The 23512-nt window shown below is 36.4% G+C and overlaps 3 protein-coding genes across 13 annotated transcripts in view; 2 read left to right on the forward strand and 1 right to left on the reverse strand.

The window, feature by feature from the left end:
* LOC136855427 (uncharacterized) overlaps window positions 1-4962 on the forward strand; it is a 144657-nt gene extending 139695 nt beyond the window's left edge. For both annotated transcript variants that reach the window (XM_067132433.1, XM_067132432.1), the window contains 5 exons: window positions 958-1154; window positions 1412-1535; window positions 2699-2932; window positions 3269-3394; window positions 4337-4962. In XM_067132433.1, the coding sequence (XP_066988534.1) occupies window positions 958-1154; window positions 1412-1535; window positions 2699-2932; window positions 3269-3394; window positions 4337-4407 (752 nt within the window). In that variant the 3' untranslated portion in view covers window positions 4408-4962. The remainder of the gene's footprint in view (window positions 1-957; window positions 1155-1411; window positions 1536-2698; window positions 2933-3268; window positions 3395-4336) is intronic.
* A 4249-nt stretch (window positions 4963-9211) lies between these two features.
* Window positions 9212-18272, forward strand: Manf (mesencephalic astrocyte-derived neurotrophic factor). 3 transcript variants are annotated; one of them, XM_067132443.1, is made up of 5 exons: window positions 9212-9542; window positions 13644-13728; window positions 14487-14594; window positions 15175-15333; window positions 17546-18272. In XM_067132443.1, the coding sequence occupies exons 2-5, from the start codon at window positions 13644-13646 to the stop codon at window positions 17710-17712; spliced, it is 519 nt and encodes a 172-aa protein (XP_066988544.1). In that variant the 5' UTR covers window positions 9212-9542; the 3' UTR covers window positions 17713-18272. The 3 variants fall into 3 exon arrangements, with proteins under 3 accessions (XP_066988544.1, XP_066988546.1, XP_066988545.1); XM_067132445.1 differs by having other exon boundaries at window positions 9304-9470; XM_067132444.1 differs by having other exon boundaries at window positions 9304-9464.
* A 407-nt stretch (window positions 18273-18679) lies between these two features.
* Window positions 18680-23512, reverse strand: part of Srrm1 (Serine-arginine repetitive matrix 1) — a 34823-nt gene continuing 29990 nt past the window's right edge. For all 8 annotated transcript variants that reach the window (XM_067132437.1, XM_067132436.1, XM_067132435.1 and 5 more), the window contains 4 exons: window positions 23108-23311; window positions 22541-22784; window positions 20977-21072; window positions 18680-19755 (listed from right to left, as the gene is read on the reverse strand). In XM_067132437.1, the coding sequence (XP_066988538.1) occupies window positions 19633-19755; window positions 20977-21072; window positions 22541-22784; window positions 23108-23311 (667 nt within the window). In that variant the 3' untranslated portion in view covers window positions 18680-19632. The remainder of the gene's footprint in view (window positions 19756-20976; window positions 21073-22540; window positions 22785-23107; window positions 23312-23512) is intronic.

The raw sequence follows: 23512 nt of genomic DNA on the forward strand, positions 1-23512 counted from the left end.
ATTTCTTCATTGATACTGAATCTGAGGATTACGTTACGCTTACATTTACAGTTGATACGCTACAGTACCATTATGATTTGTGAATTGGTGCGATACTGTCTTGAAGCCAAATTGTACAGTGAAAGATGCATTCAGTGCACTGGTTAAGAAACAACTCTTAGAAGATTCTTTCCCTGTTAGTGAGTCATCAGTCTGTGAGGCGTTTATCTAAAGACTTTTAGTTGCCTAAAAATTAACATGACTTCGATCTAGTCACGCAAGTTGTGAATTCCATCAACATGAAGCAACAGAAAAAATCCAGTGCTTCAAAAAGATGATTCACTTATCATTTGTGTAACAAGTGATGAAGAAATTAGGGTAGTAGGTAATGGTTCCATAATCACGTCATTATGCAGGTTTTTCTGGTGCTGTTGAAGGAAGTTTTTGGTTAATGGTTAGATCTCTGCTCCAGCTCTATTAGTTTTGAGAAAAAAAGCAAAACTAAAAGAAAAAATAATCAAAATCATGCAGTTGGCGAAGATGAGAAAGTTGAAGTAATGATATACTATAAAGATTTGATTTTGTATTTCATACTAAGCAAACATAGGACAAAAACTAACTAATAAGTTTGCCCTTGGAAACCTTTCTAAGGCGACATTTTTCAATCCATTCAGTCTGTTGTACCACAAACATAAAGCTTTCTCTAAAGAGAGTTAAAGTTGCTTTATCACTTTTGACGCAAGAAAGGACCTTTGACATTTAGTGCAGTGAGAAAGTTTTTCATTCTCCAGTTGTAAATCTTATAAGGAGCTGATAGTTGTAATCAGTCAGCCACAGAAAACGTACCGATGAAAGTTTAATTGGCAAGTAAAACTCAGTGACCTTATATCAAAATATATTCGAAACTTGTGCATTTGTCTATGTTAGAAGCGTCCTGTTCTTATTTTCATCATGGCTGACAATTCCTTTCTTCTCCAGATGATATGATTGTGATACCTCCTGATCAAGAATTACCTCTCAACCTTCCTGAACATCACGTATGGGTAGCCCTTTGGAACAAGAACAAAGATGCCATTAAAATTCGATTCTATTTGAGTCAAGGAAATCCAAGGACAACAAAATTTTATAACTCAACTCTCAGTGAAGGCTGGTTGATTATGTCTATATCTACAGAAGTAAGCAACTCATAATTGTATAATTACTCTCATATTCCCTTACTTTCATCTTTAAATTGAAATACATTTGCTTAATTACTGCTCTACAAGCAACAATTTTACAGTCTGATAATTTGCTCATATATACAGACAAATGTAAAGATATGTTCTCATTGTCAAGGTGAACGCTATATTTCCATGAAAGATATTTTTTGAGAAATGTATTTTTTGCCATAAATCTTCACTAAATGACTCTCATTTTTCTTTTCATTTCACAGATCATCTTTTATGGAATTGGATGGCATAAGAGGTGGGTCACTCAACTACAAGAGCGAGACGTGAGGATACTTACAAATTACCAACTACACCTTCAAGTGTTCCCGATGCCTTTAGAGCCACAAGGTGGGTGTGTGTGTGTGTTAATATATATACAATGTGTGTTCAAAAAGTATCCGACCTTTTTTCATAAAAAGTACTCATGTTCAGATACAACAATCTTACACCAATCTCCTTCAAAGTAGTCCCCTTGGGATGCCACACACTTCTCCCAACGGTTCTACCACTGTCGGAAGTAGCACTGGAACGCCTCTTTGAGGTGGCGTGCAGCTGGTCCATGGCGTTCTGCATGAGGTCTTCTCTGGACTGAAATCTGGTCCATTTCAGGGGCATTTTCAGCTTTGGGAAAAGCCAGAAGTCACACCCACGAACTTGAATTATGCAGCTTCTCTCTCTCTCTCTCTCTCTCTCTCTCTCTCAAGAATTGGCAGCTCCATCATGATAACGCATCTGCCTATTCTTCACGTCTGATACAGTTTCCAGGCCAAACACAACACATCTGTACTTCATCAGGCTCCCTACTCTCCCGACATGGCTTCATGTGACTTCTGGCTTTTCCCCAAGCTGAAAATGCCCTTGAAAGGAACCAGATTTCAGTCCGGAGAGGATATCATGCAGAATGTGACAGACCAGCTGCCCACCATCTCAAAAGAGGCGTTCCAGAGCTGTGTCTGACAGTGGTAGAACTGTTGGGAGAAGTGTGTGGCAGCCCCAGGGAACTACTTTGAAGGAGATTGGTGTAAGACTGTTGTATCTGAATAGCAAATATTTTTATGAATAAAGAATAAGTTACTCTTTGAACACACACACACACACACATACATATATATATATATATATATATATATATATATATATATATATATATATATATATATATATATATATATATATATATATATATATAATTAGTAATGCACTATAAATATTTATGCAAAGACTAGTCTTTATATACTAATGCTTTCCTTTCTTTGAGGGTATATTTGTAAAAAAAATCGCTTTGTAATTTCATTTGAAATACTTCAAAAATTAAAAACTCAAAATGCAGAATATAGCATTAAAGGACCGTATGATGAATTAATTAGGGTAGGAGGATAATATGAAATTGGAAAAAGCTACACAGCTCTTTTCAAGTTAATTTATTGCCTGCATTTGATTACAGCAGTATATTATGTGGAAGATATGATGAGTGCTCCATGCTCCTGCATAAAAGAAGATTTTTCTTTCAGAAACGAGCAAACTTCCAGGCATCACTACAGGAATGTATACAGGCACAACTACAATCAAACCTGAAGTTCCATCTATAGCAACATCTACAGGCACACCTCCAGTCAGACCTGAAGGTCCACCTGTAAGCGTACTAACCATAATCGGTGTGGTGGTGCCACTGCTGGTTGTCATAGCTGCGTCTTACTTTTGCTACAGGTGTTATTTCAAGAAGCAAAACGAGACAAGAGCTGAAGGTAAGACTACCTAAGGAATCTTCCCTCCGAGTTTTATAAAAGATCGGAATCTGTGATGAGAATGGTCACTATCTGAGCCACTGGATGCAAATGATTCGGAGTTCACAAGAAGTATTAATAAGAGTCTTATAAATATGTTGATGAATTAATGTCTTAATAAGCAAATGCTGATCTACAGCAGAAACAGGAAGTCTTACAGAAGGGCGATGAGAAAGCGGAAACTGACCTCATTCCTGTCTCTTTGTGCTTTCCTGTTTCCCTGCTTTTCCTCTTCCTCCCTTAACCACTGGCTTTGTTTTGTCTTGGTCAACATTAATCTACTCACCTGTAATGCAGGGATAGCAATGGAAGAACACCCAGGAACAGTTTCCCACTCTGGTTGTGCTCTACCAGATTTGCGTCATGTCACCGAAAACCCTCTCTACGGAAAAATAGCACCACGTGACGTCACAGGAATAGCACGTAAGTAACCATTTTGTGTTTGCATCAGTTTCAGAAGACCCATATTTTTTCTTCAAAGACAGAGGAAATGACAACCCGCGAAGAATGCTTAAATATAAACGTAATAAGGGTTTAGAGACGCCATTAAGTTTTCGTGACTGTTATGCATGAAGCGTTGCTTTCGATACGATACGAATCGTTCACAGCTGCTGTTATTATTATCATCAGTATAGTAGTAGTTGTAGTTTGCATAATGAACAGCTATACAGATTGAAAGGTTTGCAACGTTTCCTTACGCATGCACGTATGTTTCTATTCATGTATGTATGCATATACATACATATATACATACGTAATCACCATTTATATTTGGGTCACCAGAGAAGAAAATCTTCATTTTTAAAAGTCTTCATTTACGAAGAGAAGAAGCATCAGTTGCGTGATAGCCATCATCTTTAGATTCTGAAAAAAGACTACATCCAGTTTGAGCCATGAGACACTGCAAATCAGAAACTACTTGTTCTTAAGATAAAAAATGGACTTTAGTATTCCATTTGATTTCTCTTCCACTGTATGAAATCTTTAGAGTATGCTTGCATTACTAATATGACCATTAAGTGTTATTTTACGTAGAATATAATTATAAAATTACATTCTTTATTAACGTCCTCACGATAGGCCTGCTGAGTTGAATGTGTTGTGGTCTTCACAATGAGCTTTATATTGCAGCTCGTAATAGTGTCAGCCCAGATATACAGAGCAGGTTTGTTTTCAAATCAGATTCTTGTTTATTTCACTTCCCACAGTTTTCATGGGATATAATTACTTTTGTGTCATGGATTTAATATTTTCAGTTCAAGATCAAATTCACGGAGAAAGCAATAGGTTTGTATCTTTCTAGAGTTGGAATCTGTTCCGCTCTTCCGTCACCTTTTACTTATTTTTCTATTTCTTTATTTTAAGGCCCTCTACATAGGGACAGATGGCCACGCTTCCATCGGCTTCCACTTGAGAAAGAATCTTGCAACCCCTGAAGAGGCCAAGTGCCAGACACCACCGAATCTTCAGAGCTACAAGGGATGAACACGGAATGCAACTTTTCTTGTTTGCCTTTTAGGAATCGGGAACATTCCTTTCTTAATTTAGGAAGTTTCTGTCATTTATGCCTGCTGCTGTACATGTTAATCTCTTGAGTGAAAGAAAAGCAGCGCTGCTTTTACGAGTGCACAGGAAGTTTTGTACGTACGCATGTGCTTCTTCATACTCCTTAATCACATCAGTTTTTTATAATAACCGCCAGTGAAAGTGAAGACAATGTGAATGACCAAGATATGAAAGCCTCCTTTTATTCGAATAAAATCCTAGGCATGGGAAAGGTGAAAATATGACCAAGAAAGTTCATAAAAAATACCTCATTGAACAGAGAAGAACCCTTGTATTTGCAAGGGGTATTCTTCTTTCACATCTTTTAAGAAGGCTGTAGACATTTGGCGGGGAAAAGGTTATTCAAAGAGATTCTTGAAATCAAATGTATCTTTTATCATTTCATGTTTGTGATCTTCATTGCTTTATGAAACTGGTCAGTTACAGTTTATAATTCCTTTTTTTCCTTTTTTCAGTGTATTTTAACTAATTTGAAATGTTCCTGTGTTCTTTCAAGAATAATTTTACCCTCTTAATATGATTTTACAATGATAAGGTCGTCCTGTTGATATAAAGAAACGATCTGATGGAACGTTCTGTTTGGCCTGCTCCAATGTATAATTATTTTTCTCAAAAAATTTAAACTGAATAATCTCCCAGCAAAATTGGGTTCGTGCTCTCTTATAGAAAATGAGGTAATACACACAATGTCTAATTGATCTTAAAATAGTTATGATTTTAAGAATTTCTGGGCAATCCTGAGCGTCATTTATATAGACAAAAGTTTCTGCATAAATAGTCAGATAGTTAGGGCTCTGAACTTCTGGACTGCATAGACATAACTTCAAGCTAGATAGGGTATGTAGTAGTTTGCATATGGAAGTCTTCAGGAATTCTCACACTAGCAGGACAGAATATCTTCCCACAGTGGACTTCCTCCTTTGGGTTGAAGGTTTTTAAGAGGGAGAATCCGTCGAAGAGTCAAAATATTAAGATCTTGCTGGAGATTTTTTTAAGTAATGTACCTCCACAGTGGTTAATTCTCCTTGCTTCATATCCCTTAGGACTGAATATAAGTTTGAAGGAGCATCATTTATTTTGTAAAATTCTTTCTGGGGAAAAGATATACTAAGTGAGAAATGTGTAGTGGAAATGGTTCACAAATATGTCCCCGGGACCATGGTAAGTTCCTTAAAATGTGAGGGGGGACAAGAGGACATGGCCAGTGCCCTTGCTTCCTCCCTTCTATACCTCAGGAACTTCATCCCTACCTCCAGCAGGTTTGTAGCTAGGCATGTAGCATGTAGCAGTGAGGTTACACCAGTTGGCCTCGCCTTCTCTCTGAAGAGTCCTTAAGAAAACTGAATGTTAACATTGTATTCAGGGATCAGTTGCATGAAAGTAAAAATCACTTTCCCCTACTGCATTAATTAATATAACATTGAATTATATTCATCACCCACATAACTCTATGGGTATTTCTTCTTGTACTCCCAAAGTATCTACCGATTCGTATGTTGAATGAGTGGGCTCTATAACAAACAGATGAATCATTTTAATGTTAGCCAACTTCTTGGTTGGAAATAATTGTTCAAAGCCTCTGTTGTGCCAGATTAGCCTAAATAATGTCTCATTTTCTTTTGCATTGCAAATAATATGCCTGCATTACCAAAATCTTTTAATTCAAGTACATCATCACTCTCTCTAACGAATTCAGAGCGAGAACCCAAGTTATTTAGGTTTGAAGTAGTTTGCCATTAATACACGTTTTCTCTAAGATTTACCGTTTTCTATGAATCCTGAGATGTACATTAGTTCGAAGGTCAACCTCAAAAATACATCTGATCGAAGGTCATAGTGTTCTGACCCCCAGGGAAGCACGTAGGGGAGGTCAAGATATAGTATTCACGATAAGATATCTTATCGTATTTATGCTACGTGAAAATAAGATGCATTCATTAACATTTGACGTTTCTCTCTCTCTCTCTCTCTCTCTCTCTCTCTCTCTCTCTCTCTCTATCTCTCTTGCTCTCTCTCTCATTATCCTTTGCCCCAGTTTTTTAGTTTTTCATATGACCAAAATTCACATCTGCCTATATTTCCAAATAATTTTTTGTATAGCAATATAGGAAATCAGGGTTCCGTATTTAACGGAGGAGCTATCAAGAAACACCCTGTATCCTGTATCGAAGGATTTCAGCATTTGTCTCCATTACTTTATGTAAGAAATTTCCCGTGTTTCCCTCGTCAAGGCATAACCTCTGCTCTTTGACCATGAATTTGTCAATGTTAACTGTTAGTTTTCCGTAACCTTTGCCTACTTAGTTTGTAGTTAGGCCTACTTACCCTCAGCGACGTCTACGTATTTATTCGCGAGTGATTCGTCTGAATTTAAATCCAGGGTCTTTTTCAATGTTTTATATTTAGATTTAAACCGCAATCCTAAACCGTTTTTTGGTAATAGGGATGCTGTGAGTTCTTTAGAGCCGATGTTATAAAGTACATTGCTCTTAGTTTTCTGTAAAAGAAAACTATTGTGCCGGTTTTGTCTGTCCGTCTGCACTTTTTTCTGTCCGCACTGTTTCTGTTCGCCCTCAGATCTTAAACTACTGAGGCTCAGAGGCTGCAAATTAGTATGTTGATCAACCGCCCTCCTAATCATCAAACATACCAAATTCCAGCCTCTGGCCTCAGTAGTTTTTGTTATTTAAAGTTATTACATGTAATCGTGCATCTGGCTTGATACAGGACATCTCACCGCAGACGTGGCTCATACAGCATAATACCGAGACATCTATTTCGGTAGCCTTGATTATAGGCTGTACAGAAAAATTGATTGCTCAAGAAACTTCAGTGCATTTTTTACTTGTTTTCAGCTGAGTTGAAATTAAAACCATCTCAATCTTTTTAAGTATTTTAGAATCACTTCTTGAACCTTCAACGAATCTGTGATATCACAAACCTTTTATTTCAGAGATCACTCGTCTAAGATCATTTTATTTCACCATGAAAGTAATATTGAGACCATCATTTAATTCTCAAGAGCCCCAAACCGCCTTTCTCAGCAAACAAGGTCTGCCTATGCATTAGATTATATTCTCTAAAGCACTTCGGTGTTTCATTAAACATGATAGTAAGGTAGGTGAAGCCAGGAAGCTTGCAAAAGACGCGAAAGAGAGGAGGAATGGCCGCGGGATGCATGGAAAGAACGATTTAACCTACTCCTTTTTAGGGCAGTGAAGTGTGGATGGTGAATACAAATGAAATAAATGTTGATGCTATGAAAAGGGATTGTTTGTATCTTATATGTGGAGCAGGAGGGATCTAGTAATGATGAACACCCCTAGTTTACTGAGACACTAATTATATATATATGTGTGTATATATATAAAATGTATATATATATATATATATATATATATATATATATATATATATATATATATATATATATATAAGGAAGTGGCACACAGATAACGTGAAACAACGGATTGTTGCTAGGCCTTTTGACACACCGTCCTTTACTAGATAAAGGACCGTGTGTCAAAGACTACTGTAGCAACCACTCCAGTTGTTTCACTTTTCCTTTGTGATCTATCGCACCCCCATACATTCATTGAGTTGGTTATACACAGTATATATATATATATATATATATGTATATATATATATATATATATATATATATATATATATATATATATATACTATATATATATGCTATTCTTTTGTAGGACAAATTTGTTGTCAAAGCACAAAATTGGATGAGTATTATTGAAATAATTTGTTTATATTTTAACATTTGAAATTTATCTCGGTTGGACGTTTCATTACATAAAGCCTTCCAGTCTCGTGTTCTCGTGTAGCTTTATCGTGAATTACGTAATGAATATTAGTTCTGAATGTCCTCATGTATATATATGTGTGTATGTATGTTTGTGTGTATGTATGTATGTATACTGTATAAGAACTGCCAAGCTGATTTTGGCCGAATTATGTACTCCTATTATAAGCATCTCTATGAAGCATAACTATAACAGCTAACACTCATAGCATTACTCCGTAATTTAATATGCTACATGTGTCACAAGTCAGTTGACATAGTAACCTAACAACAGATATCTATGTTCACTCGAAAGAATATTTTGTACGTCTGACTTCTAAACCATACATATCTCCAACCATTCGTACAGTGTTTTATACATATCCACGACAGGTTGGAGAGAAATGCTCCCTTAAAATTTTTCAACAAAAAAAAACTAAGAACACGTTTCTTAAGAATGAATTTAAAGAGCCGGTGTGAATTGCTCCATGTCTAAAGATACTCCGGTTAACTTTCTAGAAAGCTTTTCCAAGAGGGATTTATGTCGTCATATGTATATTATCAATGCTCTAATATATTATCATAAATTTAATATACAGTATATTTCTGGAGATTGCATCACCCGATTTATTATAATTTAAAGCTGATTTATGGAGGAAAGATTGCATTTCGGACGACGTCGCAACGTTCAGTCTAACTGGATTTAGGATTAACTTCCGAGAAAGCTTTCTCAAAATCTCAAGAGGGATTTATATCATTATATATATATTATCGATTTTATAAAATTTTAATTTAAATTTCATATATACCTTATGATGTTGAGTTACTTGATTCGTTATCATTCAAAGCTGATTTATTCCTCGGAAACAGATGAATGCGTAAAAAAACGTCGCCGTGTTGCTCCCGGAGCAACATGGCTCCGGAACACGTCAGTGTCAGCAGCCAATCAGCAGCCGCCAACTGTGTTTACGATTGGCGAGGCCGCTGCTGACGACGGTCAGACGCACGTCTCTTTAAGGTCCTCGTTGTAGTCCACATCATATCTGTGTGGGAGATACACCTGGACGACTTCCCGGCGACTCGTTATCCTGCTGACATTGACGACCCGAGGGAGAGAGAGAGAGCGTGAGAGTGAGAGGGAGACGTGGTCGTCATTAATTATTATTATTATTTTGTTTATTTCATTGGCTTAAGAAGAGCAAGGTGAGATGTAGGTTAGACTACCTGTATAGTGTTACTGTAGGGTAGACTACCTGTATAGTGGTACTGTAGGTTAGACTGCCTGTATAGTGTTACTGTAGGTTAGACTACCTGTATAGTGTTACTGTAGGTTAGACTGCCTATATATTGTCACATTAGTGTAGGTTAGAGACTCTGTATCGTTATGTAACTAGGTTAGACTACCAGTGTATTTACTGTATGTTAGACTTTCTGTGTACCATTAGGCTATATTGCTCCAGGTTAGAGTATCTGTAGCTTATACAGTAGGCTGTATTACTGTAGGTTAGACTGCCTGTATATTATGTTAATGTAGGTTAGACTGCTTGTATATTATGCTACTGTAGGTTAGATTTCCTGTATATTATGTTACTGTAGGTTAGACTTCCTGTATATTATGTTAATGTAGGTTAGACTGCCTGTATATTATGTTACTGTAGGTTAGACTACCTTTATATTATGTTACTGTAGGTTGGGGACTACAGAGCCTCGATGGCTCAGTCGTTACACAGCAAACCAGGGACTTCAGAGGTCTGTAGCTGGTTCAATCCGTAGCCCGGCTGATCAGAGAGGCAGACACTTTGCTATCCGGTGGTAGACATCCCGGGATTATATGTAATCAACGGATAGGTTTGTAAAAAGCAATGGATGTTACAGACTAAATACACACAAAAATAACAAAAGCCCCTACAACACCTTCTTAAAACATAACAAACATCTCACACGCGTCTCGAACGCTGCGCCATGCCAGCTTAATAACTTCTCGCTGCTGGGAAGAAAGGGCGTTGGGTCGGGTATGACATGAAACATACGTGCACGGGGTCTATGATGTCAGGCAGCAGCCGATCGAGACCACAGGTCTACCCCAAAGCCAAATCAAAAAGTCCTTCAAAAGAAGGCATCGTGCTTACCCCATACAAAAATGGGAATAAAAGCACGTTAAAAGAAAAAGAAGAAGACTGTAGGTTAGACTACCTGTATATTATGTTACTGTAGGTTAGACTACCTGTATGTTATGTTACTGCAGGTTAGACTACCTGTATGTTATGTTACTGTAGGTTAGGCTAACTGTATATTATGTTACTGTAGGTTAGGCTGCCTGTATATTATGTTACTGTAGGTTAGACTACCTGCGTACTGTTATGTTACTGTAAGAAGAGGAAGTCTAATGGTTAGACTGAAGCTACAGACTCTTGGTAGCATTCCATAGCCTATTTTCCCCATTGATGAATATTTACAGTAACCAGTAACACCTGGGTATCCTAAACTGGTGTAATAAAATTTTAATGTTTTTCAATTAGGTTAGATTAGTTCTAAATTATTTCTGATCAATTTAATAATTATTTCTGTCAAAAATGGTAGATTGACCCATAAAGCATCCCCTAGCATAGCCTAACCTGCATCAAACAAAGATTTAGATTATTTCTGACAATGTTTGTAGTGATTGCTGTCAGAAATGATAGTTTGACACACAAAGCACCCCCTAGCGTGGCCTGACCTGCATCAAACAGATATTTAAGTTATTTCTGATGATGTTTGTAATAATTGCTGTCAAAAATGATAGGTTGACATATTAAGCACCCCTAGCATAGCCTAACCTGCATCAAACAAAGATTTAAATTATTCCTGACGATGTTTGAAGTAACTGGTGTCAAAAATGATAGATTGACACTTGAAGCACCCCGTAGCGTAGCCTAATGTAGTCTAACCAAGCGCAGCCCTACCTTTCATAGCCTAACCTGTATCAGACCAAGAATGGAGGACCCCAGTTGAAAACTTGAGCTTTTAGATCGAGAACAAAAATGAGTGAATCTTCATAAATGTGTTGGTGACCTTTATGGTATCAGATGTGGAACAAATCTCTCTCTCTCTCTCTCTCTCTCTCTCTCTCTCTCTCTCTCTCTCTCTCTCTCTCTCTCTCTCTCAAGCATCCTCGGCACAGTCTACTCTTTGTCTTTTTCCTCTACCCTGTTTTGGTGGAACTGGTACTGGTGCAAGGTAGCGTAGTGCTTCTTGCACCATTGCTGGAGTGCAGTATGATCAACTTAAGCCTTTGTCACCCTTTTAGAGTTCTGCCGTATCTTTCTGATTCAAATGTGCTGTACTCGTTGAGCAGTTGCTTGCAGAATCAGAGAGAAATCCTGTGAAGACAAGTTTTGCGATTACATTATGGGCATTTATCATGCAAATTCTGCTAGGTGAAGGAATACTCCTGTGGGTAACATTTTACTTGAAGCCGTTATCACACTTTGAACTTGGAAATTTTGTCTTCCCCATGTTTATTGTATACTTTGAATGCTTTTGACGTTCATTTCATATTTATTTCTTTTGCTGTAAAGTTTTAATACCAGCACACTCCCTTAAGTGCTGAGTTCAGTACCAGCCCCAAAAGATGGTGAATATTTCTGTAACAGTAAATTTTCAGTAGATTTAAGCATGAGTTTCATACTACTGTAATCATATTAAGGAAACTTGAGATCACAGCATAAAAATAAAATAATTAAAGTGAAATAATACCATGTTTAGTAAGTATTGTTTGTTCATAAACCTTGTTGTATCCATTTGCATCCATGACTTACCAACATGTTGCATTTTTTTTTTTTCACTTCGTTGATGATAATAACTGTCTTCAAGACTGTTCCATGTCTGATGGCCACATCTCCCGTCGAGAATAGCTAACCATTGTGTATTGTTGTCAACAAAGCAAAATCTTTTCTGTACTTTCATTTGACATTAAAATGATGACCTTTCTTTCTAAACACAGTCTCCTAATTCATGCCTGAGGGAAAGATGGGCTTCCCTTTTCTGTTTTTGTGAACGGTACCCACCAATGTGGTGGTGTAGATTTTCACATAGGTAGGCTGGTGCAGTGCTTGTCTTGTGTATAGAATTAGGTAGACTGGTGCAGTGCTTGTCTTGTGTATAGAATGCACTGTTCCTGAGAGGCCCAGAGGGTCATTAGCAGGAATGCCAGTTTAAACAATGGTGTCCACCATATACCCAGTTTTAGTCACAGATATGTATTTTTATACCAAGCCAGTGATTGCTTCAAACTTTTGGAGAGATCATGTAGTTTAAGTTCTGATTCTGTCCCAGAAGTGAGGGACAGTGTTTAGATACCATGGTTTCTTTTCTCTTACCAAGTTAATAAAGGTTTACTCAACCAGTTTGATCATGTCATATGAGGTTCTTCAGAAAGCAGTTCTGATAGATTTACCCTATTTTACTTGAATCTCTTTTCCTCCTGGCCCCTGTAAGGTGACGGCTTGCTTGTTTCTCGGTGCTATTTGAGTGACTTTTTCAGGTTTAAGGGACAGCTTCCTCCTATTGGTTGGCCATGCAACATCTGTTAAGCTACTACTTCCTAAATTTACCCTGTGGAAGTCTGTGAACTTCAGTTAGCATGGTTCAGCAAAAGTTTCTTTGTTTATCCTGCTGAGTCTTGCAATTCTCTTCATGCTTCTGTTTGCCTGACTCATATACCATTTCCGCCTCTTAAGAGCCATGTCCTTCACATCTTTTGTGGTCAAGCCCAACCTTTCATATTTCTTTTTATGATTAATTGGACTTAGTCTAGATACGGTCTAGAGGCTGTCCCATAGTTCTTTGCACTAGGAATAAATATTTTGTCATTGAAATGTTTGATGCCATACAGGAGTGAGAACGATAATTTCTGGGTATTACAGGCATACTTGCATTGTTGCTTCACTCACATTGTCATAGGGCTAAATGCTGTATTCTGTAAACTGAGAAAAATTTATTTCTTAGTATTACAGAAGATGTGGCTCATAGTGAACAACCAGATACAGTACTTGTATTGTATAATGATTTTACTGTATTATGCTTCCATGGAAGCATTATCTTTATGGGCCATTTCTGTTTCATCTACATTTTTGGCTTGCATTTACTAAATATATGTTTTAGCAGATACTCTTAATATTCTACTTTTCCAAACAGCTTATGCAATATTAGTGTGTGAATTTTGTTGGTTACTGGCTGGTTATAAATAAAGTATTGAGGAAAACAGTATTTGGTTTTAAGAAACTTTACGAAATGCCACGACTAATTGCAGGCGTTTTGTTTCAGATGAGACTTCAGTGGTGTTTAATCGCAGCTTTCTTTTTGTCAGGCTTCACAATTGCTACCTCACTGAAACTCGAAGAATGTGAAGGTTGGTTTTTGTCTCAAGTTTAATGTGTCTTTTACTACGTTCTGAAATTATAAGTCTACTTTTTTTCAAGTAACTTTGCCAGTTTATATGTCCATGATGCTTAGAGAATGCTTACTTAGATTTTTTTCAACTGTGGATATATTGTTCATATATTTTCATGTCAGTAAACTCCTCTGTTGTTGATGTATATATGGGTGAAGTTTACTGTTCTTATTTGCTCTTTAGAATTTGTTTTAAATGTTGTAGTGCAAAATGTTTTGCTTGTTATTTTTGACAAAAAAAAAAAAAAATCTCAAGGAGGACGTGTACCATTTATGTTTAGGTAGAGAATTTAGGTGGTAAGGAAATTTTCAGTCATTACAGGACTGGGTATGATAGTTTAAGAATAACAAATTTTATAGTTATCTATAAAGAAAAATTAAATTTGTGTCAGAAACATAAAGCATATGTTCATACATTTTCAGTATACCTGTACTGTGTAAACAGTTGCTATCTTGATTGAAATTTCAGTTGATAAAGTTCAGTAGTCACAAGTGTACAGACTCTGAAGGAAGAAAGGATACCATACCCAGTACTGTTTTGTAGGTTATTAAAATATATATGCCGAAATACTTTTCAGTTAAATTAAACTTTTGGTACATGTGCACTAAACAGGTTTAAAAACTAAATTGTTCTCCCGCTTCTAGGGGTACTGTTTAGAAGAGTTTGATCTGTGTGTTATTCCAGTTTTATTGATATTTAATTTTCTTTTTTTCCAGTCTGCATTACTTACATCACAAAATTCAGCGAAACGTTGTCATCAGACGAAAAATCAAGCCATTTGAAGATAGAGGAAAAATTTAAAGATTTCTGTAGAAGTAGTAAAGGTATGTTATACAGATACGTATTTGTATTGGATTTTTAAGAGCTTTGTCATTGTTTGGTCTTTATGGATTGATTCATTGTTTTTATATACTATGAAGATTACCTTGGAGTAACAGGCATTAGGGTGATCAGCATTTAAAAAATTTGAATTGTTCAGTTTCTTAACACAATAGGAAGTTTCTTAAATGGCTTTATATATTACTTTCTATATTATGTAAACTGTAATATGTAAACTGCAACCATTCTTCTTTCTTGTTCCACAATTTGTTGACAATCATTCCCAGTCATTTTCTGTTCATTTGTATAATGAGAGTACTAGACCGGAAAAATTTTGCGCTATAGTTACCATTTTATTGAAATATGAAACTGCAGTTTATCTCATGTCTTTGGGGAAATTATCCTTGTTTATTACTTGAAAGGCTACCTTCCCTATTGAGGCTTGTCTGGGAATGTATTTTGAAGTTTCAGGAGTTGTTGAATACTGTCCAATTAGAAGGTACATTGAATACTGTCCAAATAGAAGGTACTTAAGGGTGTCTTTCAGATTGTTACTCATTAAAATTTCTCCTCTTTCTCTTGCAGGGAAGGATAACCGTTTCTGTTATTATGTTGGAGGGCTGGAAGAATCTGCAACAGGTATTTTGAATGAGATGTCAAAGCCTATGTCCTGGGGAGTGCCACCAGAGAAAGTGTGTGAGAAGTTGAAGAAAAGAGATGCACAGATTTGTGAATTAAGATATGGTAAGTTCACATTTTCCTTTAATCATGTTTAGCTGCTTAGTCAGGTTGAGCAATACCTGCTCCATATGTGATAGTTTTGAAGACTGAGTATTGTATGCCCTGTACTGGAGGTCTGTGCCCGATGCCAAAGAATTTTTAAAAAACTGTAAAGAATTCCTTGGGCAGTTTAACTTTATTGAATAATTATATTGAGTAATCCTAAATAAAATCAGCAGTCTGGCACAATTTGCACTGGTCACAGTGAGACATGAAAAGCAAAAAATGGATTGATAGTGTCAGTAGAAAGACTCATAAACTCATTTTATTACTTTATATTATTTCATGTATTTTATCTTTTGTTTTATATATTTTCATCAGCAAATTATGGTAAATATATTACATTCCATACTGTATTTTAAATTTTGTTTGTTCCTGTGGAAATACAAGCCATTGCCTTTATACAGGGGTATCCTCAGAACAAGCTGCTTGTCACTGAATGATTAAGTATTTGTGCGCTGCATTATTTTTATTTGCTTTTTGATTGTGGACTGTATTTTAGTTTTTATGTTTACAACAGGGAGAAAAAACGAGCCATTGTAAGGGGCGTGGATAACTTTGTGGGTGTTTTATATCATCCAAAATTTGAAGTACAGTTTGTTCTGTAAGGAGAAAGTATGCACCCATTTTTCCTGCCGCAAGGAGTGCTCTGGTTGCCTCAGTGGGAGAATTGGACAGGTGGGAGTATGCCCTGGTGTTCCCACTGAATCCTCCTGTTTTCCTTCCTTCTTCCTCCATTCCTATCCCACTGCCTCCTGTGGATGCTTCTTGAGAGGTGAAGCATTCCTGCGGCTCACTCTCTTCAAAGGACGACACAGGTGCAGGGACCTTAGACATCATCATTGGCGAACCTTCAACTGGAGAACCTGGTGAAGGTGTGGCCCACCCTGAGCATCCCTGGTAGTGTGCTGATTGATTGATTATGAAATTTAGGTCTTGAAGACCAAGCGCTGGAACCCATCAGGATTATTCAGCGCCATAACAAAGGTGAAATGTATAAGTTAATGATATGATTGATAATGAATAGGTGAATGATGACATAATAGTAAAATTCATTGTTAAAATATGAATGTAAATAATGAAGAATGATATTGGATAGAACCAGCAAAAAATAACTATAAAACTTATATTCAAAATTTATACTTGTTTCATTGTTTGTTGACATCCTGGCTGCTGCTACCTAAGCACTTGCTAAGGAAGGGGATACTCATGTAGCAGTGGCCCTTCCAGTAGCAGACCCCAGCAGTTGCTGCTTTGACTAAAGCATCTGTTCCAGCCTTTGGCATCCAAGACTGGCAAGACTCGGGACAGGAAGTGGAAGAAACATTCAAAGGGTCTCAGGCTGCTTGAGTTAGCTCCTCCCTTCATGCCTCTACAGGCACACTGGAAACCTGTTCACTCTGTGCATGTAAAGTCTACAAACTTGAGTGCACAAGGGTAATGGTATAGGCTTTTCCCTCTATGCCTCTTTGGGCTACACCAGGTTGAGTCAGCACTGCCTTCTTCCTTAGCATGTGCAAGGTCTTTGGATCTTGTGTGTGCCAGTTCCCTTACTCCTCCTAGGTCAGATGCTACCAAGTATAGGGAAGGTGCTAGGTCGATGAATTCTTGATCCAATTCTATTGGGTTTCTTGGTGTGTCCCTTGGCGTATGGAGTACCAGCCGAACACCGAGAAAACAGGAACAGGCAAGGGCGCAGAAGGCATGTTTACCTCTAGCAAGAGAAGAGCCAGCTCATGCCTGTTTGGATCTGGTGTAACCAGACAGTCCCATTCCTCCAGAAACTCAACAGGCTAAGCTAGAGCAGTATTTTTGAGAGCTTATTTTGCTCACTCAAGAGCGTGATGGTCTTTGGGAGACCTTGGTTTCTTTCCTGGCCAGTCTCATCAATTGAGCTCACCTTTGGGTGTTCTCCTGAGGCAAGACCATTGGTCAGGTTGCCTTAGTTAACAAGTTTAGCAACCAATCCTGCTTGTGCTGAGGATACCCTGTAAAAGGCTCTGGTTTTCATAACTGTGAAAAATAGATTTTCAAACATTTTTTTTCCTGTTTTTCACAAAAAACTGAGTCACAACTAGCAGAGGACAAGATAACCTAAGAGCAGGCTTTTCTGAATTTATATTTTCCAAGGGCATATACTGTACAAGACTTAGCAGTTTTTCCGTATTTTCCACAGAGAAGCAGATTGACCTGAACAATGTAGATTTGAAAAAACTCAAAGTGCGGGACCTGAAGAAGATTCTCAACGATTGGGACGAGACCTGCGATGATTGTCTGGAGAAGGGCGACTACATCAAGAGAATTGAAACTCTTAAGCCTCAGTATGTACGTGGTGAACTGTAATGTAGAACTCTCTAGGATATTGTAATTTCTGTATGCCAGTGTTGAAGTTAATATGAAATCTTGGTTGTGTGAGTGTTTGAGTTCACTTTCATGATGATATTTTTATCAATCTAATGGATTTTTAGATTGGTGTAGAACAAGATGGCAGGAAGAAAGGTAAGGTTATTTTTGTACTAAGAGCTTTATTGGAAGGTTCATGGTTATAATGAAAGTGCATTTTTGTTCAAATATACCTTTTGCATTAGTTATGCAGTAATTTTTTGGCCTTGGCAGAATACCATGACTTATTTTCAACAGATTAGTCTCAATTAATTAAGCAATATTTTTCCTCATTTTGAAATTCTTTTTGGCAAATCAAATCTCTGGAAGAATGATTTGTGTACGATTATGCGCTTTTAAATTCTCGGTTTAGTTTGAGTGAAGCTGGCCATGATTTTTTTCATGTTTGTGTGAATAAGTTTCTTGGATTGTTAGTTTTCAAGTTTATTGTGGCACAAACTTGAACTTGATACCAAAAATGAGTATTTTATAACTTATTGTTAATAAAGCTTTTGTACTATTTTTTTCTTTGTCATCCCAAGTTAAATTTTAGGCCTTATATTAAACTTTTCAAGAAACAGGATGGGTGGATTTTGAAAACAATGAAAAAGTGACAAAATTTGGAGCAGAAAAGTCGAGTGTCACTAAGTTTATGGAGGTAAAATGGTCTTTATTTTTATTATATGTTTTTAGTAGTTTAACCACAGGCTAATTTTAGCTTTCACAAGGCTTGCTATCTGCTTTTATAAATCCAACTTGAAATTAGGGCTATGTCTTAGTAACTGCTTTCTTAAAGGTTTTACTTTTCCCAAGTTATAACTTTAATTCCTTAAGTTCAGAAAGTGTTTTAAAGTGAAATAATTATACCAGTACCAAATTTATGCTATTCCCAAGGGAGGCAAATTTCATACGGTAAAAGAAAACTAAATTTCACTAATCATTTATTAACATGAAACAATTTTTCATCAGTGACAAAGGATAAACATCTTTATAACAAAAATATAATTTTAATCAGTCCCATTCACACTTGCCATAAATGACAACCACCTAATTGCAGTCAACAAGATTTGTAAGGCAATTCAAACTCTCAACCCTTAATGGATTTATGGTATGGGATCTAATGAAGTGAAGAAGGATACTAAGTACATATTAGTTCATCCAAACTAACGCCTAACAGTAGTTACATGCCAAATGAAATATTTATCCAATGGTCAATTTTTAAGAATTTTACCTGAAAATTATTTCCATTCACACAGTCGTCGACAATTTTGGAACATAAGTGATATAATTTCAGAGAGATAAATTAGCTGGTAGATATTAAGTTATTTTTACCTTGCTTTACTATATTTAGTGTAAAAATAAAAAAATTCCTAAGTTATAAAAAATGAAGTTCATCTTGCACTGAAGTAGAAACAAAGCCTTGATAAACTTTAGTTAGGGAATACAGCAACTTTGTATATGCAGCCCAAACTGCTATACAGTACCCTAAAAATACCTAAGTTCATATTCACTTCTAGTTAGGAAGAGCAGTAATGTGTATTTCTCAAGAGAAGATTTATAAACATTAAAAATTTGTACAGACCTTATGTACAGTATCAAGCAGTTTACAGCAAGTAAAATGTTTCCTATGGCTTCAAATTGGCCATAATCAAAAGGAAAAAAAAAATACACCTGCGAAACCTGAGAGTCAAGAATTCCAACTCCATGGTCTGGTTAATGTCTCTTAACTAACCTGCAAAACCTAAACAAAATACAGTGGTTACCCTTACAGTAATTGTCTTTCATCTTCAATATCCCTACTTTACAGAAAATGAGTTGTATGACTAAAAGTCACTGTTGACGAGTTCACCTGGACTGCCATTGGCAATCCAGCAAAAAAGCCTAATCTGACTCTGAAGCCGCTGAAGAACGTTCTTGCCTCTTCATGGACTGAAGAGCCTTCTCTCGTAACTTACGTTCCAACTCTTCTCCCCCTATGCTGTCACCTGTGTCGCTGTCGGTATCCTGCAAAGGAAAACAAAACATGGTGTTAAAAAAAAAAAAAAAAACTACCAATTCCCAATATTAAAATGTTCAAGTACAGAACTACTTTTTAAACTTGTAATAAAAAACTGAGCACACTGATCTCACATTTGTAAACTGATAACTATTTATATAACACCTTCAATCTAAAATAACTTTCAATAAAATAGAAATAATTTCCTTCACATTCGTAAACTGTTAACTATTTTTATAACACCTTCAATCTAAAATAATTTCCAGTAAAATACAGAAATAATTTCCCTCAGCTTTAAAAATTATATAGCTCCAGTTTTCTTTACCCCACACCTAATTATGGACATTAAATCCTTCTAAGATGCTTCTCAGCGTACAAATTTGCATATCAAGAGGTACAAGATTAACGAGAATGAAAATGCAATCGCACTAATAAAACGAAACAATGACTCATAATTATCACCATCTCTAGTCAACAAATGTAGACATTCTTCACCAATACTATTTCAATCACCAATACTACTTCAAAATAAGGGTAGACCTGGTGGCTGGGTAAAGACCTTGATAAATCATAAAATTTATTTTGTGTAATGTTGTGCAAAGGATTAAGCTGTAAGTACCATAAAAAAAAAAAAATTTTGGCTAATTAACATAAAAAAAAAAAAAAAAAAATCTTACCTAGCTAATTATACTGAAATTTAACCATATTCTTCAAGCCCAACTTTCCATTTCCTTTTTGTTTGTTTTGTAAGTATGTATGGGTCAAACAAGCGACCAATTCAAACCAATTTACTTCAAATGAATGGGTTTCATTAGATTAAGCTTGCTATGTGCCAGAATAGGTTATCGCTCAATAAAGAGATGGCTTTCTTTTAAATTATTTAACAGGTTTGCTGTTCTATCAAGTATGTCACTTATGAAAGAAAATAGCTTCATTAACACTAAACAATAACTTGCTGGAAATATTGTTTGATGTCATCAAATTATTTTCTGACACCATTTCATCCTGATGACTATAAGAACTATGAATCCATCGCTTCAATAATTTTACTAGCATCATATAATTAATGTATAAAATGCAAACTTAATTTCACATACTAGAGGCTTCTAAGGAAAGCACCCTCAAAAAAGCTGGAGGACGTAAAACGAACAGGACTGGATGAAAATTACGGGACAGAGCAATACTAAGGTTCACTAAGGCACTACTCGGGATTAAAAATATCCACTTACCTCATGCCTATGCTTATGCTTCTTGTGTTTCTTTTGTTTCTTGTGCTTCTTCTTCTCCTTTTTCTTCTTTTTCTTTTTCTTTTCTATCTCTGATAGCTGTGAACAAAAATTATTCATGAAATAAAATTCGGGACCATATCTATTTGGCTAACAGAAGCATTACACCTTGCTGATAAGAAACAAACTCAACATGATTAACAAGAACTACTCTGTACTACAGACTAAGTCTATTACTGCAAAGTTAAGTTAAGTATACCTTAGTTTAACCAGACCACTGAGCTCCAGTATTGTAGCGATTTACGTTGCTAAAGAACCAATTTGGTTACCTAGCAACGGGACCTGCATAAAGTTAAGTATATCTTAGTTTAGCAGACCACTGAGCTGGTAACAGCTCTCTAGGCTGGCCAAGGATTAGATTTATTTACGTGGCTAAGAACCAACTGGTTACCTATAAACGTGACCTACAGCTTATTGTGGGATCTGAACCACATTATGACAAGAAATGAATTTCTATCACCAGAAATAAATTATCCAATTCTTCATTAGCCGGTAGGAGAGTCGGATAATGCTGGGCCAACAGCAAAGCCAGGCGACAGCTCTATCCACCCCTCCAAGGAAGAAACTAGACAGGATCTGCAAACATTGTGGAATCTGAACCACGCGTTATACCAAGAAAACAATTTCTATCACCAGAATAAATCTTATAATTCTTCATTGGCGGCGGGGAATGGGAACACGAATTCAACTAGTAGTGCTAATGAGTGCGATATCGACCCGTCCAATAAGGAACTATTACTGCAAAGGCAAGCCTGAACATTACAATAAATAAACTTTACAGTATACCTATCATGATTAACTATATAAGTAGAAGCATCACCTGAACATCATCAAGGTACAATGAACTACCAAATCATTCAAAATTTTCCGTACAAACCATGAATGCATTAGTTACCAGCTATGGTAAAAACTTTGGGGGGGTACTTCAACGTGAACACTGTATTTACATTATTTCCAATCTGGGCGAAATAATAATAAAAAAAATGTCACTATCTCTAAGCTAAAATGGTTCAGGCATGTATTACGTCAAAGCTACGGAAATAACAGTGGGGACTAGATGGAAGTCCCAGGGAGCATAGTGAACACTTACACCAGATGGGAATTCTGTTCGAAAAGCAGACACAACAGAAGAGAGTAGCAAGAACTCAAGTCTAATCCTTTCACGGGAAAACTTCACTTGAAAATCTTCGTGAAATGATAACAGTGGTACAAAAATAGTCTCATTATGTCACCAATTTTTTTAACTGCTACAACGGTTACTTATATATTAACTGAAGTTTACTCAACTAATTACAATATTAAAAATTCTAAATTCATGTGGCAGATGCACTGTAGTTGGTGCCCAAGGGAAACTACAAACAACATTCATTACTGCCCAAGATGCACCACTAAATGCATACCAAAGTCAATGATCGCTACTCTGCTCTCTAGAGACAAAGATTAAAATAAAAATGAAGAGCTAACAAGATATGTAAATGATTAAACCACTCTTTGGAAAGATATCTACCTCAGAATCACTGCTAGAGTCCTTCTTCTTGTGCTTCTTTTTCTTCTTCTTCTTTTTCTTTTCAACAGGAGATGAATCACGACTAGAAGATCCTTCATCTTCACTACCAGAATCCATTCTTCGTCTGTGGTGCGGAGATTCAGAGTCTGAAGGTGACTGAGTTCTCCTTTTCATAGGTCGCCTAGATGGTCTTCCTCCATCAGATTCTGAATCTTCACTTTCCGATCCAGGGTGGTTATTTTCACTATAAAGGGGTTATGAGATAATCCTTTTTTTTTTACTGATCAACAGCATTGTATACAATAACATACCATAGATAATTAATTATCAAGTAACTTTCTATGCAACGATTTTATGTGCAATAAAAATTAATATCTTTAAAAAGTTCAACTATTTTCTAACGAAAATTACCTTGTGAAATAAAAAAAAAAACTTGAAATTCATCAAAAAATACCAAAATGAAGTACTGTTCTGTATAAGGATACAGTATATGATTATATTTTCATACAAATACACAATATCTTACTGGGTATAAAGGGCACTGTATTTTTAAATGAATTCTCTTACCTCTTTCCACTCAAGTTATACTGAGCTTCCTTTATAGTGTCCACAGAGTAATTTGCAAGAAGCATAAGACGACTAGCATTGTTTATGTTGTGTTTTTTATCTGGGGTCGGAGGCATACCTGGTCGACCACCACCACGATGAGGTGATCTTGATGTACTCCTGTGTTTTTTACGCAATGGTGAATGTGTTGGAGATCCTCTGAATCTGGTTAAAGGAATAAATGGGAACGAAATTAAAAGGACTGCAATGATACTAAATATTTTGAGATGGCATATGCTAACAATCATCCCAAGCTTTAAACTTACCTTTCTGGGTATGGCATTCCTCATTCTTAAAACAGGGAAAAAAAAGTTGACGTTAGACAGGACCCAACAATGACAACTTTTGCCATCAAAGGCACAGGGA

The sequence above is a fragment of the Macrobrachium rosenbergii genome, chromosome 31, assembly GCF_040412425.1.
Source record: "Macrobrachium rosenbergii isolate ZJJX-2024 chromosome 31, ASM4041242v1, whole genome shotgun sequence".
Taxonomy (NCBI): Eukaryota; Metazoa; Arthropoda; class Malacostraca; order Decapoda; family Palaemonidae; genus Macrobrachium; species Macrobrachium rosenbergii.

Excerpts from the sequence above, each read along its gene's own strand:
- Manf (XM_067132443.1), top strand. The coding sequence starts at position 13,644 with ATGAGACTTCAGTGGTGTTTAATCGCAGCTTTCTTTTTGTCAGGCTTC. Across the intron at positions 13,729-14,486 it reads GAAACTCGAAGAATGTGAAG|TCTGCATTACTTACATCACA; the intron begins GTTGGTTTTTGT and ends CTTTTTTTCCAG. Across the intron at positions 14,595-15,174 it reads TTTCTGTAGAAGTAGTAAAG|GGAAGGATAACCGTTTCTGT; the intron begins GTATGTTATACA and ends TTTCTCTTGCAG.